Below are 21038 nucleotides of genomic sequence, written 5' to 3' on the forward strand. Positions count from 1 at the left end.
GAGCGAAGCTTAGAGTCAAAATATGAGAGCTGGCTTTGTCAAGCAAATAAAAACGGTGTGAAAAAGATGACGTCTATCGTTGTTTCTTCTATAAAAAACCCCAACAAAACAGCTCCTGTCATGCAGTAGACTCTACAGTCTGGGGTAAAGGATCCTTGAAACCACTAACAAGGAGACTTTTTAAAAATAGCAACATGGCCGCAGAAACAACACATCAACAGAACTGTCCTAAACCAGATGTCCTTCTGAAGCTAGAGAATACATTGGTTTTAACTGATTTTTTTCTGGTTTTAGATAGATGTGATAGAGACAAGAACAGGAAATTTGGGGAAAGAGACCAGGGGAATGAAATGCAGCATAGGCGGGGCCCTCTGGGAGTGTTATGAACACTAATCGCTCAGCCATCAGGTAACTCCAGGAAATAATCAAAGAATTTATGGGGCTGTGGAGAGCAGTTGATAAATATAAACAGAATTTATCATGTCAACACCTCATATGACTTTTTTGCAGTGTGTAGAGTAGATGCACAAAGATGTAATCAAACCAACCTTAGTGCCCACACAGGCTTGGCCTTTTCTGTACTCCTTATGGGACATCCTCTTGTCGAGCTTACTCCAAAGCGCTTTTGCTTTCCAGGAAGTAACCTTCGCCTTCAGACTGTTGTAGAAGGTGCTGTGCTCTGCGGGGTCGAGGTTGTGGCATCTGCAGAGGACGTTAAAGGCCTGAAGGGCTCCTTTGCAGGTCGAGGCCTGGATGAAGTTCTCAAACAGCTTCCCTACATTGTCCCTCTCCTCCTCTGTCTCTCCCATCTTCCCAGCTGCAGTAGATGGTCTGGTGTACTGAGGCGCCTGCTTACTTCAGCGGTCTCTGCCAGATGTGGCTACACCCTCAGCTTGGCCCGCACCATCATGCCCCGTCTGAGGAGGCAAGACACATAAGAGCCTGACGTCATCTTATGGCAAAGAGTCTCTCATAGATTGCTTTAGGCAAATGACGTTTTTCCATATTCTGTTATTAGAATGACTAAACTAAGCATTTTCCTTATGTTACATCGAGCTCTTTTAAGGGTTTGTAAACTAAAACGCTGAAGTATTTTAAGGTAGGTTGACAACACAGCTGGATTCTATCTACTGCATGACTCCGGCTTACCATAACGAATTGCTTTAAATTACAGGACAGTCCGTACCACTCCACACTAAGTCAACAGGCATTTTGAAACACAGTAAGCTTACACCCACATCAACAAGATAAAATTTCAAGCACATAGGAGGATTTGAGACAAACACTAGAGAGAAAACCGAGCACAGAAGTAGAATGAGCCAGTCTGTCAACATCGGGCAGCTGTTGAAGCATATTTACTGCCGGTGCTTTATAGATGCATAACCATGGGAGCCTGTAAATTGAGGTCTTTGTGGTTTTGTGTAGTACGTCCTGGTACAACAAAGAGTCAAACTTCTCAGCAGCTTCAAGTGTGTTTGACAGCTTTACGATGAAGAAAACAGTTTCAATTTTACACAAGAACATCGACATGAAAATAATGTAACATTGTGGATATTTGGGCGTTATCTAAAACTGTAGCATGTTTTTGATTGGGATTCATTTTGATACAACAATAAAGAAGATATTTCTATCATGGCCAGTTTTAAATTGAGTAACTGGCATTTATATATCAAACACCAATGAAGCCCATCATGGGCTCCATTCCCTAAAATAATAACACAAAGTGAAGGTGCAGCGATTTGTTAAAACATGTCAACATAAATGTAGCATATCAGGCAAAAAACAGAGATTAAATAACTGTAACAATCTGGATTATTTGGTGTGATTATCTTTAGATTGCTGACCTTCCCTAAGACTGGTTATGCCAGAGTCTTCTTCCTGTTTACTCATGGTTGTTGGGGCCTTATCTGCAGTATTGCAGGGTCTAAACCTTACATTATAAAGCACCTTGAGCCAACTGTTGTTGCGATTTGGCATTATATATGTAAAACTGAACTGAACTGTCTTAGGGAAGTGGTCTTGTAATTTCTTTAGTAGTAAACTTCAGGAATAGTTCTCCTGGCTTCTTGAAGGACATCCAAGGCTCTTCTTTAGATGTTGGCTGCCTTTTTTTCCCTTTCTCTGTCTGATGATCCCACACTGCTTCAGTAATGTTAAAGTCCGGGTTGTGGGGAGGCCAATCCATGACTGATAGTGTTCCATTGTGTGTTTTTCTATTTGGATTTGCTTTTACTGTATTGGCACTGTTTTTGGGATCAACCTTTGCCAATCAGTTGCTTTCCCGATGTTACTGCATGGTGGATCAACATCTGATGGTACTTTACTGTGTTCGTAATTGCATCTGTAAAGGTGGATATGTAAAGCTAGCTCATATACACGTGATATAACATTTGTGCTTTTAGTTTGGTACCTTCCTGTGTGGCCAGAAGTGAAATGTTGTAACAGAAACTAGCTTGATGTACAAAAAAGATGCAAGAAAACGGTAAACTACTGCTAACGGAGAAAAGGGAGAGAAAAACACGGTTAAACTGTATAAAAATGAATGGTTCTAGCTACAGTCGACAGGGGAACAAGGTATGTAATGTACATGGTTTAATTTGAGCAATCAGAAATGTATAATTTGTACTGTATAGTTTAATAGAAAACGGTTAGACCAGTGTAATGAGCTTTTAAAATGGTGTTGCATAAATAGCATGGTAATTGTTTTATTTGTTTGTCTAGCTCTTACATTGGTTCGTTGTCTGATACACGGCAAGGAATAATAAAAGTCATTCAACAACCATCAGTTCTGGCCTTCTCAGTTCGACTGGATGCTACACCATCAATTTTGACTAGATTCCCAGCACCACTGTCTGAAATCCAGCCACAAACATGACAGAGCATACATCAGGTGTTACAGATGGCTGTGAACACTCACTGTTGGACCTCTTGCCTGACCTCCCATCTGATCAGACTTTTTCCCTATTTCTTTAGGGCATGACTTTCAGATATAGTTCATCTGCTGTAGATAGTTTTTAGGCCTGTCACTTCTTCTTTTATCCTCAAAAACTATGAAAGACCTCCAGTAAGCCTGGAGAACTATTGCTCAAAGCTGCTTAAAAAAAATCATAAAACAAAGTCTGGCTCCTTGGAAACAAATTATAGAGAAATGAGGGGTGGCTCAAGACTTTTGCACAATACTTTATTTATCTTGTGGTATTTTTCACTCCACTAAAAAACCCAGACAGTGTTTTTGGAAGGAAGAAAGAGGTCCTTAAAATTCACTGTAAGGAAACGTTAGACTAACACACGCTGATAGATGTGATTAGGTATGCACGCTTAATAGCCCACCTTGTACTCAGATATTTGTATTCATTATGCGCCTGCGTGTGAAAGTAACTGTTACTAACACATGCTCATGTCATCGAAGAGCTGAACTGACAGAACAAAAAGAAAACTTCACTTCTCTCTTTCTCCCAAACAACCATCAAGCATTTTGAAAACCACGCCAGAAAAGTCTGTGCCAGGGGCTCAACATCAAAGCGAAATGTGAAAAATGTCTGCATTAAGCATGTGTGGGCTTACTTGGGTGGAGACCACAGCTTCCGTGAGTTTTGGGAGAAGTCTGCCTTTGGTATTTTAATGTCTAATGGAGGGACATAGGCAGGGTTTGAAAAGAGGTCAGACTACAAGTGCAAGACTTGGCCAGAGCTCCACAATAATACAGTCTGACTATCAAATCCACCAGCCCAGGTACCTACATAAGCGCGACTGTCGTAGGGAGCTTAAGTCAGAAACAAAATTAAAAGAATAAATAAAAAACAACAACAAAAACAAGCAAGCACGTGAAATTTACTCACATTCAACAACCATTGAGTCCTGGGTCAGGACAGTTTTGATTGTGTTTTGAATGTGGTGTGATTTTGAATGTTGCTACCACAGCAACAACAGTGTCCCCAGGCTAAAATTAACATATTCATATGCAAAAGATCCTGTTTGGCCCTGTGTTTGCATCCTGTTTTGCTGCTCCTGTCGGTGTCGTTTTACATTTTAGAAACCGGCTGGGAAAGGGAACATTAGCAAACCAATTGAAAAGAGGTATACCATTGTGTGTGCTTCAAAAAGCTCCTGTCCTGTCAGTAAATCTCATAGACCTCTGAGGCCTTCACAGCAAACATCCAGCCTCACTCAGTGAGCTGGCATTCCTTTGCCACGTGGCTAGAAGAGCCCTGAACTGCTCCATCAGCATGAGTTCAACACTCACACTGCTAGCCCTCTGGCTTCACCAGCCACAACTCGCAGGACCACCTCCACAGATTTTGGGGAAATCTACTCTTAATTGTCAACAACTGACAAGCAAGAACTGTGATGAGCATGATTTATGATACACAAGCTTTAATCCTACGTGCATGGCAGGAGACTGTGATTGGAATATTGTTGTATATTCATGGGGTTTTTTCAGCTTGTGTAATGTCTTCCATAGCCTGTGTTTAGTCATTTTCTTTGACATTTGCGTTAAAATAATCTTTTGGGCTGCTAAGTTATACCACAAAATGAACAAAAGAAATTTCCATTGTCATCACTATTGTCTGTTGCTGTACTTTCTCTATGCAATGACATCATTTTACTCTAAACTTTGGTGAGTGTTCAATAAGCTCTCATGCCTTTGGTGGACGGCTCAGTCATAGAGATGTTTACTGCATTTATGTATTCACATTACAGTCTAAGCAAAGTGGTAAAACAGGCACCCTTATTGGAACCATCTGCTACAGGAGCCTGCGAGGACTAATGAAAAGGTACCACTTACTGTCTTCAGAGTCAAGTCGATGCTCAACACTCTAACTGCATTGTCTCTGACAGAGTCCTATGACTTCACCATCCCTGCCTGACAGAATGGAAAGTCACTTGTGGGCCGACACAGTGAATCCACAAAGCAGCTGTAAAAAATATAACTAATGACAGATGAAGCAGACTGAAGGCACATGCACACACGCCATATGTCGAACCATATAACGCTTAATAGGATTGGAGGCTTTGATTGCATGTAGGTTTAAGTTTCCTGTGTGTTTAGAAAGGAGTATAATTAAGTGAAACTAGCTTAGTCCTGAGAAGATCAAGGGCAGTGATTAATTGTAAAAAGGCTGGTTTTTATATAGAAATAGCTTTGGTTTGTTTGTTTTTATTATCAATCCAGGAAGTACTAATATCTGATAAATTGTCTGTGATGTTACAGAACTTTCTGCAATTATTTTGCTGTAAAAAAAAAAAAAAAAGTCCTGAACAAGTAATGCTTGTTTGGAACAGTGGCGAAGAGAAATGCTCTTTTCTCTAAAAAAGAACTTGTAAGCACAGCTTAGGTTTGCAAAGTTGCATCTGAACAAACCACAAGACTTCTGGAAGAATCTCCTTTGGTCAGACAAGACCAAAGTGAAGATGTTTGGCCATAATGCCCAGCACCACATCTGGGAAAAACCAAACACAGCATATCAGCACAAACACCTCATACCAACTGTCAACCAAAGTGGTGGAGGGGTGATGATTTAGGCTTTTTTTTTTTTTTTTTTTTTTTTGCAGCCACAGGACCTTAGAGTTATTGAGCCCACCCTGACCTCCTCTATATAACAACTTGTTCGAGAATCAAATGTACGACCAACAGCTAAGCTTGGCCTAAACTAGGTCATGCAAGAGGATAATGATCCCATGCACACTGCTCTCATGTTCAATAGGGGTCACTGGAGCAGGTAACTCTCCATATTTGATTTGGCAGATTCTAGTAAAGAAAAGTGGGACAAAATTCCTCCACAACAAATTGACAGAATGACACAATCCTACAGAAAACGATTACTTTAGGTTCTTGATGCTAAATGTGGTTTTTCAAGCTACTGAATCATGCGATGTACTTAGTTTTTCACAGCACTGTGAGAACATTCTATTTCATTCCTGTGTAAAGGATGAGCATGCAACTGAGTGTCCTACATATAAAATGAAAGCACTGACGTGTCTTTGATAGACACTGCCAGGTATCGGTTTTCAGTATGATAAAGGAGGAATCTTAGGAATGTGAAAGTGAACTTGCAACACCTACACAACAAAAATCTTTAAATCTTTAAACATGTCCTCCTACTCTGCTCTATAAGATATATACTTTCTTTGTCTGTGGCCCTCAGGAACATGTTACTTTGTTACTAGCAAAGCCAGAAATCATTTTAAAAAAAAAGAGGCATAAATAAAAAAATTTGTACAATATGTAGTATGGCCTTTGTATACCTGTGTATCTGGAAAAGGAAAAATGGCACCAAAGAGGGGGAAAAAAGCAACAACTATTCATTTACTTGTGAGTTTATGGTGTCAGTTTGTGTGTGTTCTCATTATTATTCAGTTGAATCTCTCTAAATTTTCATAGATATGGTGTTCACGCTGGCCACTATTTTCCCTACTGGCAACCTTTTTTCTTTACTTTAAGTCAGTTGACTTCTGTTTGCTTTGGCTTCATTGATTTGATGAGTCTGCTTAGTTGAACTGACAGTTTAAATGATCTGCATGTTGATGTTATAGACTTTGGGTGGATGTGTATATACCGCATGAGGTAAATGAACAAAGAACGCAAGGAAAACAAACGCTCAAAACCACTATGAGAAAACTACAAGACTTCAAACATAAATCCTTTCAACTAAACAAAAACGTGAATACAAAACTAATAATAATGTTGCGCAAAATAAGTAAATAAATAAAAGCACCGGCCCACTTTAACCCATGACTATGCCACGCGATTTTGGCTCTTTCATCTATTTTTATGTGACATCCCCTAATAGGCGAACAGGATTTTCTTTCCTGTGTTGCTGTTTAGGCTCGCATCGGTTTGATGTTTAATGGCCCGCAGTGAGGAATTAATAACTTCCCTCAAATGACTTAAAGCAAAATAAACAAGCCCATTTTGAAAATGTAAGGCGTAAAAGTAAACAGTTGTCAGAAAAATGACTACTCAAGTAAAGTACAGAGGCATAAAAATTCTACTTAAGCACAGTAATGAAGTATTTTAAACCATTTATGAGATTCTTGGTGTTCATATTGCACTTTTAGACTCTATAAAAGCAAGCATAGACCCAGAACCATGGACTGAACTACCAAGCTTCTGATTGGTATATCACCAGCTCTACATCATGCCCAGGAAACGGCAATACAAAGTAAAACAGACATCAGTGCTCCCACCAAACAAGTCATCAAGGAGGTTTGATTCACAGTCAAATATTCCAACTTCCACTTTAAACCAGCGAGCGAGCAGTGAGTAACATTTAACCTCATTCTTTTCCTACAGTGAATGATCTAGCCTACCACAATCTGTGATTAGTGGTCATAAGTGGACAAATATCCTCTGAACATGTGCAACAGTATTAGGTCATATTTTTTTTAAAGCCTTTTTTCTTTTTACATGTAAAATTATTAACAGGAACACTAACCTATTAAGATACATTAGCTAACTTGATGGTTGAGAGAAAGACAGGATCTGCTAAGTGCTGAGAGTATTATGCTATGACATCATTTCTCCATTACACCAAACACTTTTTTTCTGCAATATATGCTGTAAAAAACACTCAGATAGCAGAAAATCTCCAAAAGGCAAACATCAGCCAATAATAACAGTGGACTGATACATCATTGCGACTCTAGTGCAGACTGTTTGGAGGTCAAAGAGCGAGCTATATCTGGGTTTTAGCTACACAGGCAAAGCTTGTTAAAAAGATCAATTCATTGGCAGATTCCACAGGAGTCTGACAGTGAATAAGTACAGAATATCAGCATTGTTATCCCTAAGAGATACTCTTAAGTCACTGAGTGTAAGACAATCAGTGATTGAACAACACCATGTGAAAACGGTTGCGCTTTAAACCTAAAGGCAATGCAATGTAAGACACTGGATCAAGTGTCAATGCACTGTCTTCATTTGTTTCTGCAGAGCACGGAGCTTCTGGCTATCAGGATACAATAGGAAGCTGACAACACAAGGAAAACATTGGGAGTGCTGGGAAATGCACATACTGTAGTGCCGTCAGCCAGCAACAGTAATTACAGACTGGATTGAAGAAAACCAGGAAGGAACCCTCTGTAGACCTGATAAGCAGGCAGCTTGCCTCTGAAAACATTGCACTCATGTGGACTTCAGTCTGTGGGCTCTGCCCTCCACCAGGCCCCAAAGCTCCACAGTATTATCTCAGCTCTCAGAAATCTGGCTGCGTGTTCAGGCAGCATTGCCAAAACAAAGGAAGATTTGTCATGAGATAGGTAGAAAGACTGACAGATCACAGTATACATCAGTCAACTTCAGAGAGGGAAAAGTCTAAATTCACTCAAACGGGAGCAGACTTGTAAAGCTTCGGGGCTGCTTTCTGGAGGCCCATTTGACCTGCAAGGCATGTTCTCCACATGGCTCTATTAGAGAATGATTTATCAGGAGTCGCACTGACACCAACAATTTACAGGAGCAATTATTCTATCTACCTACACGTTATTAGAAGTCCCTGCAGTCTCCTTAATAAACCAATAAACGGACTCACGACAACCTAACATTACATATCAGTGAACTTGGACACCTCACACCACAGAGAGGCACATTAAAGGTTTGGACAGCCGTGTATCACTGCCTGGCAGGAACAGCAGCTTCTGTACGCCAGCAATCATGAAAGCTAGTCTTGGAATAGACGAGTGTCATGTTGCAAAAGAAAACAGCACATGATACGAAAGGACATCGTCACAAGCAAAAACATGTAAACAAGAGACTCTGTAAACTAGATTAGCTCCAAAAAAAACCACAAAACTGCACAAAGTTCAACCCAATAAGAGTCAGAGTTCGGTACCATCAGGCGCTTCAGGTGATGCACTGCAGCAACAAAGTGCCCGAGCTCCCTGAGAGGCAGCTTGTCCAGTCTTCCTGTGGAGTACGCCTGGTTTCCTGTGCAGATCAAAGCTTGGATGGAGTCAGCAGCTGTAAAATTCCACCTCTACGGTTTTTAGGGATAACAAAGGTGTTTTTAAATTTGCCTCTGTGCTGTCATAGAATACCTGTTAATGATGTCCTGGGGTAAAATTACCCCAGCTGTGCTGGTCCTTCAGTGGCTCCAGCTTAACTGTGTTTATATGTGATATGTGCCAATGTTGCAATGTAGAAACGGGGAAGCAGAAATGTGTTTGTTTGCTGTCCTATTTTAAGCTGACCTGAAGTGGCAGAGAATGACTCCTACCAGTCAAATGGGAACTTTAACCATGGCGCCGAAGATTAAGCAGCAGGCCACGCACCTATCTCCCAGAGCTCCTGTCTCTTTTAGGGTAGCCGATGCCTGGACAAATGTGTCCGTTTTTTATGCTGTGGAACAAGGAAGGAAACATATTGCAGAGAGGAAGGAGAAAGTTTACAACACCTCCCTGGCAATAATGACTACAAGCTTCCACTCTGGGTCAGTGCATCAGGCTGTGTGAAACTCATTGCTTTTTACTGTACCTCACATATCTTTAACAAATGAATTCACAAAGATATTCAGCGATTCTAATACTCTAAAAGAATCCCTCATGATCTCATTTATAGGTGCACTGTTTTACACATGCTCATTTAAACACACATGCTAACAGAGCAGTATTTTCCTACCTATAGTCCGTGAAATGATGGCCCTTTTTTGCCCCTGATTGGTTATGACTCTAACCATCTAACCTAATCCTAACCAAGCAACAAACACTGTTTCAGAGGCAGAACTGGGATGAAACATCATGAACTGTGAAATGTATTAGCACAATCACGACCCTCACAATCATGAATATCATTCAAAGTCCCACAATTTCACCAATCATTAATACTAAAAAAGGGAACGAAACAATTAAAAAAAAGGAATGGAGGAAGGTCATCCACTGTGGCAACCCATTAAGGGAGCAGGGGGCAAATTTCCCTTCAACTCAGCCTGACTTCATATTTTTCACCTGGGTGTCTGCACACCACCTGCAAGACTTAGAAACTGCTCACCAACCCTATTCCACCCCCAAGATCCTTGCGGCCTCTATCAAACATTAAAAGGACTAAAATTCAAATTTTCATTTGTTAGATGTTTGACATCTGGATACATTATTTTTCAGATCAGAGTTTTTTTTAAATTATAAATTCACCTACGCCCAAGTCTAAAACAGCTGAACTCAAGCAACACTTATCATTGAAGAACAACTTGACCTTGACCATGACCCTGATCAGGTGACACTGAATCCTCCCTTAGTTCGCTGCAATAAGCCTAGGCTGCCAGGGGCTTCCCACAATGCACTAAGTGTTTCGTGTTCACTCACCTTCTTCACCCACTATGTGCTTCACACCACTTTTCATTTAATCATTAGTTATTAATCTCTTTCCAGAGCAGTTTTTTTGTGCTGTCTTCCTTCCCTCAGCCCAACCTGTCATAGCAGATGGCTGGCTCTCTGTGAGCCTGGTTTTTCCTGTTAAAGGGAGTTTTTCCTTCCCACTGTCTAACATTCACACACACTTACACACTTACACTCCATCTTGCCCAAGAATACTTGCATGCGGAGTGGAGGAATCAAGAATTGAACCACCAGCCTTCTGATCACCGAGCATGAGCCACAGTTGGCCTTTAACGTTTAATGCATGTCTTTGGACTTTGTGAGGAAGCAGACAGGGACCGCATGCAGGTGTAACACTAAAACACTCCAGCAGGCCAGTGGATTTAAACCCAGGCTCTTCTCACTGTTAGGTTATAGGTTTTAGGTTATAGGTCTGAGAGAGGTGATTACTAGTGCTGACCATCACACAACCATGCCACCCACTGTGCATATATAAAATTTACCTGTTTTGTCAGGCAAAGAAAACCCTGATAACTACCCTGAACCTAAAGACAGACTTTGGTCTATTAAATAACGTTTCTTTTAGATCCTTCATAAGGACCATAAAACTGTAGTTCCTCAGTTGGCACCATGAGTCAAGGGGGCTGTGCAGCTTTCTGCACTCACTGAACCTCCAAGGACTGTTGTTAGGTTAAACTCCAGTAAAGCTGGTAATTACAAACTAAAAATGAAATGCTGCCATGGGAATTTGCAGATGTAAGCCACTGAACCCTGTCACACTCATTTTTTCCCCTCGACATTTTGCCAACGGTAAAGTGGCAGTTTACAAATGGGGATGTTTGTATGCTTCTGTTTCACGAGTCAGTTTGTCGCACTGGTTCCTCGTGTGTTACAATGGTTCCAGGATCTGACGAACAGCCCTATTGCTGCTTGATGTTTGGGTATTCTTTCAGATGTACAGTAAACTTCGGTGCTAAAAGGAGACAACCAGGAATCACAGATGAATCTGTCATTGCTCACCATGTTCGGCGCACGAGCGTCAAAGCCACTGAGGCAAGAATATACAGTTTACTGTGACTTCCAACGCATTTTACATCATAATGCATGAAGCCAAAAAAAGGTTAAGTGAAGGGGGAATTATGCGGTCGCACTTCAATGTTGATGCAGAAAGAGGTTGTTCCCTATAAAATACAAAGTCCAGCAGGGATTTTTTTTTTTTTTTAAAAACCCTCTTTCCATGCCGGAGAATAATCTTTCATTCTCACAGTTCGATGGGCAAACATAAGCTGTATCTAAACTTCATATTCTTAAACTACACAGGAAATGATTGCTCACACAGCACCGGGAAGTAGCACTACCGCTATTTGTATGACTCTTTAGAGAAAACTGTGTCACATGAATCATCTCCCAAGCCATATGAAACATACCAGGCGGCGAGCGTGTGCAGTATGTTGAAACACATGGAAGAAGGATAAACAAATTAGTCCAGCCTGAAGGGCTTTTTCCTGCTTCATCAGGAAGACCTGCTAGATCCAAGGTCCAGCTGTGTATTAACTTGTAGTTACACTGCAAAACATTAACAAGTGGCTTCTGCCTCTCATTGAGCTTCTCTTTAGTAGCCGGCTTGTAAAGGCTGCCAACACCACACCTTTCTTTATTATGCAACTTATGTCGGTGTGCAGGCCATAAGAAAGAAAGGCTAAGGTGGTATTTAGAGTCTAGAAGCCACTGAGTGGGCACCTTTGAGAGGAAGCGTTAACTAACCAGCAGCTTTACCTGTTTGAACTTAGATGCAAAGAAAAGATCTCATTCTGGGGTTTGAATAAAGCTGCCTAGAGGCACGTTTGACAGGCTGGCGCACTATACAGGCACTCAAAAAAGATTTATAGCTTAAAGCAGCACAACAACACCAAAAACAAACAAAACAAAACAAAAGTAGACTAGGCAAAGTGCAGATAACTCTTTTTGTTATCAGGGAATAGGGACGAGCCCAGTCAGATGCCGTCTGGCTGCTCTCAGGCAGACTTCAAACTGGAGGCGATATGATCACGCTTCAGTTTTTGGCACCAGTTCAGAAAGCTCCAACGACACGAGAAACAGTCATCGTGGATAAATCAGTAATTATTCCACCTACGAAACAGCACACAAAGTAATGACTGGAGTGAATCCTGGGTTTCTCGCTTACAGCGTGCCTGTCATTCATTCCCGGTGTAATAAGTGCTAACTTTGATCGGGTTGCTTAACAGGATCAAAAACTTCTATCAGGTGTCTCACGGTCACACCTCCCACAGCTGGCACTAATAACATCAGAAACTTACACAGCGTGAAAGAGCAGAACTTACCTTCTGATATGCGCAAGATCGTCTTTCTTCCTGTGCCTTCGGTTAATCGAGCTGCGGGACTGCTGTGGAAAGTAAAGTGCGTCCTCAGACTGACAGGCAGTAGTTTCTGTGCAGCTGCGTCCAGCGATTGAGGGGCGGTGCTCTAACGTGGGACACATCCCACGTGGGCACAGCGCCTGTGGCTGCTGTTTAATCCACACTTTCTCAGGGAAGGGCACCACTCCGCCGACCACCTGCTGTCTGCGCAGAAAGCAGGTGAGAGCTGCGCGCACAACACACTGGATCCACCCCTGAACATTAAAGGATTACCAACGTAAATAAACTGTGGCACACGAGCATGAGTCAAAAGTACTTTTTTAAAAAAAGGATGATTATGTCATTATTACAGAAGAAGATCCAACTACAGTAACTAAACACATCTAACTAAACCTGTAAAGTTATTCGGGTGGAAGATCCTCTTTTTCCAAGAGACTGCAAGGCGCCAGAAACTCCACTTAGTCAACACTGTAGGTCACGTTTTGCAGCTTGTCAGCAGTAAATGTACAAAACCGCAGCACCGTGGACAAAACCTGTGAGAAAACCCTTTGAAAAAAGAGCGCATCAGCCTTAAAACAGGCGGCAAGGACAGATATAGGTTTACTTTAAAAAGTGCGTTGCGCCATCTCGTGGCCTTTTTTTGAAATAGAAAGAAAACTACCACGTCTCACGCTACTGGTTGAGCGGGTTTCACTGGTACGGTAGACCGGGGTTGGTTGACAGATTGCTTGTTACTGCCACATTAGAGGGCACTGTGGATCGATATCACACATTTGACCTGACAATAAGCCCATTTCGCAGTTCTGTTTGTGGAAAACTTTGAGATGAGGAGATATTTTGTCAGTTTCTTGTGCCAGAGTGATTTTTTTGTGTTGTTGTTGTTGTTTTATTAGCTCTTAAACAAAATTAGTCATTTAAAGGGAGACTTTTTTGGAAAAAAAAAAACTGAAGACAAGACTAAATTATTTATTTTATTGTGTGATTTCTTTTTTATATATTTATTTATTTTCGCTGGACGTTTTGTGGCGAGCCCAGGAAAGCAATGTCTGATGAAACTCATCTCACAACAATTGTACCCCTGGAAATCGAGGAGTTTATGTTTGTCATGACTGACTTGTGTGACTCTCACTGAGTTATAGGCTTGCTACATCAAGACTACCAACATTCAAACATCCCAAGCGGGTGTTTAATTTTTTTTTTTTTCATTATGTAGATTAAAATTTTTACATTTTAATCTACATAATGATTATTTTGTCTTAGATTACATTGATTCTACCAAATACAAACACAAATTAAATATATGCTAACTTTCTAGATGGAGGTAAATTTAAATAATATCATCTATAAAATGATGTAAAAGTAGTTTTTTATTGCTTAAAACTCCATCCATCCATCCATCTGCTTATCCCGAGCCAGTTTGCGGGGCAACAGCCTAAGCAGAGAAGTCCAGACCTCCCTCTCCCCACCCACCTCCTGGATGGCCGAACTCATCACCCTTCAGAGAAAGCTCATTTCTGCCACTTCGTTCCGTGATCTCATTCTTTTAGTCACTACCCACAGATCATGACCACAGGTGAGGTTAAGGATCTAGACCGACCGGTAAATTGAGAGCTTCTCTTTTACTCTCAGCTGTCTCTTCACCACGACAGACTGATACAGCTTCCGCATCACTGCAGCCGCAGCACCAGTCCATCTGTCGAGCTCCCGCTCCCTTCTCCTGTCACTTGTGAACAAGACCCCGAGGTACTTAAACTCCTCCACTTGGGGCAGGAATTTGTCCCTGTCCCTGACGGACTCCAACACTCACCGGAAACAAGTCCGACTTACTGCCAGCTGTGCAGACCAAGCTCTTGCAGCAGGTTGCATAAGGATTTAACTTATACAAGCTGCTTAAAAGTTCTTACTGATAAATAAAGCATTGGCAAATATAACTTAAAATATTTTTTTGTACATCTAAGTGCTTTTCTATCTAAGATTCACACACATTTGCTCTCCTATGAATGAATGGGAGAGCAACTTTGGGTTCGGTTTCTTACCCGAAGTCACTTTGGGATCTAACCACCAACCTTCCACCTGACCACCTCTACCTCATGAGCTACCTTATCCCCTAATTCTCTCCATCATTTTTGAACTTCTCTATTAGACTGATTTGAAAAGTCTGTTCACCAACTATTTTCTCCAACTTTGTATCTTCTGGCAACACTCTTAGGTGCTCTATGTTAGACTCATATTAATGTTTATGGAATAGAATTGTTGTAAAACTGTTTTCAACCAGTAGGTAAACAAAATAATATTTTATTGCTGGTGCTCAATGAGGAAACAAAAAGAGTTGACATGTTATTGCAGAAAAGGTGATGCTATTTTCCAGATAACTGATTGACCAGACCGTGATTTCATACCTGTTAGTGCCTTATCTCAAACATCACCTGTCCAAGACCCGGCTAATTTGGCAGTATAAGTTACGATATGTGCTGGTAAGAAGTGATATACCTTTGAAACACAGAAAATGCAGGGTTACCCCAGGGTTAAGATGAAAGGCAGTTGCGTTAGTAACATGTTAATGGAAAATCTGTCACAGTGAAATCACAGGAAACGATGTGAGAAAGATCCCAAAAACTGTACAGCCACAGTTTCCCCAGATGTTCTCTGTTGTTGTCTGGATTCTGAAATTGGAGAAATCATATAATAAATAATATAACAAATGATAATGAGCAGAAGCAATGAGAGGACAGGACATCAGAGATTGGAAATCCCATTAGGATGCAGCTGTCATCTGTGTTCATCTTGTTCATTTAGGGAACCTTTTCAGTACACGGCCTAAATTTCTTCCCTGACTTCTTCTGAAGTTCATCAGCTTTGTCTGCTGGTTTGAAGACAATAAACCACAAAAGAAGAGGATTTAGTTGTTTTATCTGCATCATGCAGCTTCAATGTGTCATGTAATGGCGCTGAATAGCCAAAGCTATCCCTCTCTTGTGTCAGTAGGATTGAACTCTGAGGAATGCTTATGTAATATGATAACAAACATCTGGTCGTACATAAATAGCAGGACTGATACGGACTGAATTTACTAAATAGCTGAATGAACATGAAAATTATCTCCATGTGTTAAAAAATATGTGTTATTGTTAACTTTTGTAAGGTTTATTTATTTAACATATCCAGCTCCAGCCCCACTGCGATCCTGAACTGGATAACTACTAACCGGTTTTCCCCGGGTATTCCGGTTTCCTCCCACAACACAAAAACACAAAACATAGGCTAATTGGCACAACTAAATTTTCCTAAATGAAGATTAAAAAATTAATTGAAAACAAAACTTTGCTGAACATGCCTGCTTCTTTGAATAACTACAACTGTAAAGCTATTTGTCTATAAGCTTGAAACCTGTGTTAGAGTTAGTGTTAGGAGTGTGTAATTGTCACGGTCCTGGGTTCTCTGACCCAGTGTTTTATGTTATTTGTGATCATTCCCAGTGTTTAGTGTTCTCTGTGCCTCCCTTATGTTTGGTCTCTGTGTTTCTTAGTTGCTCTGTCTTCCCTGTCAGCTGTATCCGCTAGTCAACTCCGCATCTCAGTGTTACGTTTCCTGTTTTACTTTAAAGGTCTGTGTCCCAGGTGAATGTATTGAGTTTTGCTTCCCTTTGGTCTCATCATGTCTGATTTCTCCCAGCTGTGCTCGCCTCCTGTGTCTCATTCCCCTCGTTATTCCCCAGTGTATTTAAGCCCTGTGTTTCTCTGTGTCAGTGTCGCGTCCTCCCTCATTGCTGTGTGTTACACTCCCTGTGTAGATTTCCCAGTGTAGTTTTGTTTTGTATGCTTTCCCCCTGCCAGCAAATAAAGCTGTGTTTTTTTAGTTTAAACGTTGTGTCCGAGAGTCTGTGTTTGGGTCCTTCTCCTGCCTGCACACAGTGTTTCATGACAGTAATAATAATAACAATAGTAATAGTAATAGTAATGATCCCCTTGTCATTTGCGAAAGTTACAAGTGGACTTTCAGGGTGTGGCACTGCGAGGAAGAAAGACACGTTTTTGGGAATTATGGGGATGGTGCAGCATTTCTGACTTTTCAGCGGCCTCTAGAAATGATATCAGTGATGACGTTACTTTGGTTAATAAACATGGATTTGTCGCATTAACTGTCATAAAGGTGGAGCTTGTTGTATTGTTTATGTTTGCACTCCGTGCTTATTGTCCCTTGTAGTTTGCCGTAGTGGCAGCGGGGCGCGTTTGTTTTACGGAAGTGGGTGTGTGTTATGTTGAACGGAATGAGCGGCAATAAAGAAAATGGTGGCTCACGAAGCAGATTAGGAATACTTTATTCATAAGTTTGAGAACGGAATATGACATGGTGTCAGAGAAAATCGAACTAAACGCCCACTGACAGCGCGAAACGGATTCGTCGGGAGTTCCTGCACCACGAATGGACTGGGATTCAGCTAATCTTCCCGATGCCCGGCGGAGGTTCGTACACCATGTGAAGCTAATGTTTAGCGGCCCGCTAAGCGGCATGCCCAAGGAGACCCAGTGCAGCTATCTTCTTCTGTGGGTAGGAGAAAGAGGCAGAGACATTTATAACACATGGCAGCTATCTGATGAAGAAGCTAAAAAGCTGACCATCTATCTCGACAGGTTTGAACAGTACCTCATGCCGAAAAAGAACACCATTTTTGCCAGGTACAAGTTTAATGAAAGACTCCAAGGCGAAGGGGAGTCATTTGAACACTTTGTGACAGAGTTAAAACTACTCGCCAAGCAGTGTGGCTATGTTAACAGTGATGAGATGGTCCGAGACAGGATTGTCTTTGCAACCAGTTTCCCACAAGTCAGAGAAAAGCTGCTGAGCCAAGGGTCAGATTTGACTCTAGAAAAAGCCATAGACATTGCACGCTCCTATGAGATCGCACAAAACCAATTGAAAGCCATGGTCGACCCACACACGAGCCTGCAGGGAGCAGCGCCTGCGCATGCAGTATCCGCTAAGCGCCAGAGTATGCAGCAAAAACATAGGAGGGTACCTCATCATAATAAGATGGGAAGGTTGTGTGGAAGATGTGCACGAGCACACAGCCAGAAGGAGGAGTGCCCTGCAAAAGGGAAAAGGTGCAAAAAGTGCAATAAAACAAACCACTTTGCCAAAGCATGCCGTTCAGAAGCACCGCATCAACCCAACCCAGTGTACTCTATTAACCCTGACACTCCAAGCGATGAAGCGGAGCTATTCATAGATTCCATAACAAAGTGCAATGAAGGGGAGGCTGACGAACAGGCTTACGCTGACGTAGAAGTAGGCTCACTGCAGCACACCGTGAGTTTTAAGCTTGACACAGGAGCCACTGCTAACGTCATCCCTGCCCGATTGTTTAAAAAGTGTTTCAAGCAGGTCAGCTTGGCACCGCCCACACGCACATTATCTGGCTATGGAGGAGAAAAACTCAACATCAAAGGCACATGCCAGTTGAAGTGCAGGTGGAAAGACATTCACAAGATACTGACCTTTGACATAGTAGAAAATGCAGCACCCCCCATCCTAGGGTTGAGAGCATGCCTGGATCTAAACCTAGTCAAGCTGGTCATGTCAGTACAGATCACAAGCGTCATGGAGGAGTTTGCTGATGTGTTTAAAGGCATAGGGAAATTCCCAGGAGAATGCGACTTACACATTGACCCAGACGCCATGCCCGTCGTGTGCCCCCCACGGAGGATCCCTTTCACACTGCGGGAACGACTGAAACAGGAGTTGGATGACATGGAGAAAAACGGCATAATCGTCAAAGTAAAAGAACCCACAGAATGGGTAAACAGACTGGTGGTCGCAGAGAAACGTAATGGGAAGCTCAGAGTGTGCCTTGATCCTCGCGATTTAAACAAAGCCATCAAAAGACCCCATTACCCACTTCCAACATTGGATGACATCACACCAAAGCTGGCAGGAGCACAGTACTTCAGTGTCATGGATGCTCGCTCAGGCTATTGGGCCATCCAATTAACCACCAAATCATCGCTCCTCACCACCTTCAACACGACCTTTGGCAGGTACCGCTTTCTGCGCCTTCTCTTTGGGATAATATCAGCACAGGACATTTTCCAAAGGAAAATCGATGAGACATACGAAGGGCTTAATGGAGTGGCAGCCATCGTGGACGACATCCTCGTGTTTGGCAGGACAAAGGAGGAACATGACGAGAACCTCCGTGCCATGCTTGAGCGCACAAGGGAGCGAGGAGTGCGTCTCAATCCAGAGAAATGTGTCATAGGCGCCACAGAAGTGAGTTACTTTGGACACAAACTCACCCGGGAGGGCATCCAGCCAGACCCAAAGAAACTGCAGGCCATAAAGGACATGCTACCTCCAAGACAATTCTTGGAATGGCGAACTACCTGTCCAGATTCGCACCACGACTATCAGAAGTGAACGCACCGCTGCGTCAGCTGCGTTCATCTGGGATCAGAATCACGACAGAGTCTTCCAGCAAATGAAGGATCTCATAACCAGAGAACCAGGTCCCATACTGGCATACTACGACACGACCAAGGAGCTACGCCTACAGGTAGATGCATCAAAGTATGGTTTGGGAGCTGTGTTGATGCAGGAAAGACACCCAATAGCATATGCTTCAAAGACACTGACCCCAACAGAGGTTAACTATGCACCGACTCGGAAAAGACATACCTGTGGCCGACACACTGTCCAGGAAACCATTGCTCGACCAAGACAGCACGCTGAGTGAAGGCATGGAGGACCAGGTCCACTCAGTGATAAACAGCCTCCCAGTAAGTGACAAAAAGCTCTCAGAGATACAGGATGCGACCCGCAGCTCACCTTGCTGAAGCAAACCGTGCATGGTGGCTGGCCTGAGGACAGGAAAAAATGCCCCAAAACCCTTTTGGACTTCTGGAATTTCAGAGATGAAATTTCACACTTCCACGGCATCATCTTCAAAGGTGACAAAATCATAGTGCCAACAGCCCTAAGAAACAATATGCTGGAGAGAATCCACACTGGGCACATAGGGATTGAGAGGAGTAAGCAGAGAGCATGGGCCAGGCATGGGCAAGGACATAGCTGCCACAGTGGAAAACTGTTCCATATGTCAGGAGAGGCGCGCAGCGAATCCCAAAGAACCTCTCATTCCACACCAGATTCCTGAGAGACCATGGCAGGCCGTGGCCTCAGATCTCTTCACATGGTGTGGACGGGACTACTTAGTAGTTGTGGACTATTACAGCCGCTACTTTGAGGTTGAAAGGCTATTCTCTACCACTGCAGGGTCCGTCATCAAAAAGCTCAAGGCCATATTCACCAGACACGGTATACCAGAGAAGCTTATCTCAGATAACGGCCCACAGTACAGCTCTCGAGAGTTCAAGGATTTTGCAGTCACATGGGACTTTGTCCACACGACCTCAAGCCCTTTGTACCCACAAAGCAACGGCCTTGCCGAAAGAACAGTCAAAACAGCCAAATCGGTTCTGGATAAAGCTTATGCTCAGGGAGTAGATCCCTACCTGTCTCTATTGGAGCAAAGGAACACGCCAGTTTTCCGGCTTCAGGTCACCCGCGCAGCTCCTCATGAGTCGACGTCTGCGCTCAGTGCTTCCCATCACCGGATACCAGCTGGTACCTCGCATCATAAGCCAGACGGTCGTGCAAAAAACATGGATGAAAAGACAAGAGCATCAGATGCGGTACTACAATCACAGCGCCGCAGCACTACCGAGGCTGCAGCAGGGGGACCACATTCGCTTTCAGCATGAGTCCAGAAGCTGGAAACCGGCTGTCATCATCCGACCTGCAGAGACTACCCGCTCTTTCGTGATCCGCACTGGCGAGGGACAGACTATACGGCGTAACCGACGGGACCTGAGAGGCGCTAAGGCGTCACCAGCACCTTCAGCACCAACATCCGATCTGGTAACCCAGCCAGATAGTGCAGCTCAACAACAAGCAGAGCCCCTGTCGCCATCTAGAGACACTAAAACACCAGCCATGGACACTAGCCTTGCACTGACCACTAGATCAGGACGAGTGATCAAACCGAGGGTCATCCTTAACCTGTGATTGTAAAGGGTGAGAATGAAACTTGAATATATAGAATGATCTTCTGAATATATAGAATGAAACTTGAATATATAGAATGATCTTCTGAATATATAGAACGAAACTTGAATACATAGAATGATCTTCTGATTATGAAGATCATTAAAATTTGATGTTCTGATTATGCATGCCAGATGCTTCGGTTATTGCCAGGTCTCTCTTGGAAATTAGATTTTTAATCTCAATGAGATTTTTACCTGGATAAATAAAGGACTAATAATAATAATAAATTAGTACATTTGGTTGTGTTCA

At 42.5% G+C, this 21038-nt stretch overlaps 1 protein-coding gene across 7 annotated transcripts in view; it reads right to left on the reverse strand.

Annotated features, from left to right (window-relative positions):
- Positions 1 to 12930, reverse strand: part of mical2a (microtubule associated monooxygenase, calponin and LIM domain containing 2a) — a 41974-nt gene extending 29044 nt beyond the window's left edge. For 2 of the 7 annotated variants that reach the window (XM_019358479.2, XM_005467014.4), the window contains exons 1-2: positions 12651 to 12930; positions 549 to 917 (exon numbers count right to left, since the gene is read on the reverse strand). In XM_019358479.2, the coding sequence (XP_019214024.1) occupies positions 549 to 809 (261 nt within the window). In that variant the 5' untranslated portion in view covers positions 810 to 917; positions 12651 to 12930. Of the gene's footprint in view, positions 1 to 548; positions 918 to 8831; positions 9010 to 12650 lie in introns of those variants that run through there. The other 5 variants (XM_013269707.3, XM_013269705.3, XM_013269708.3 and 2 more) reach the window with 4 other exon arrangements.
- Between the last annotated feature and the right edge of the window lie 8108 nt (positions 12931 to 21038).

Source organism: Oreochromis niloticus, linkage group LG1 (assembly GCF_001858045.2).
Source record: "Oreochromis niloticus isolate F11D_XX linkage group LG1, O_niloticus_UMD_NMBU, whole genome shotgun sequence".
NCBI classification, from domain to species: domain Eukaryota; kingdom Metazoa; phylum Chordata; class Actinopteri; order Cichliformes; family Cichlidae; genus Oreochromis; species Oreochromis niloticus.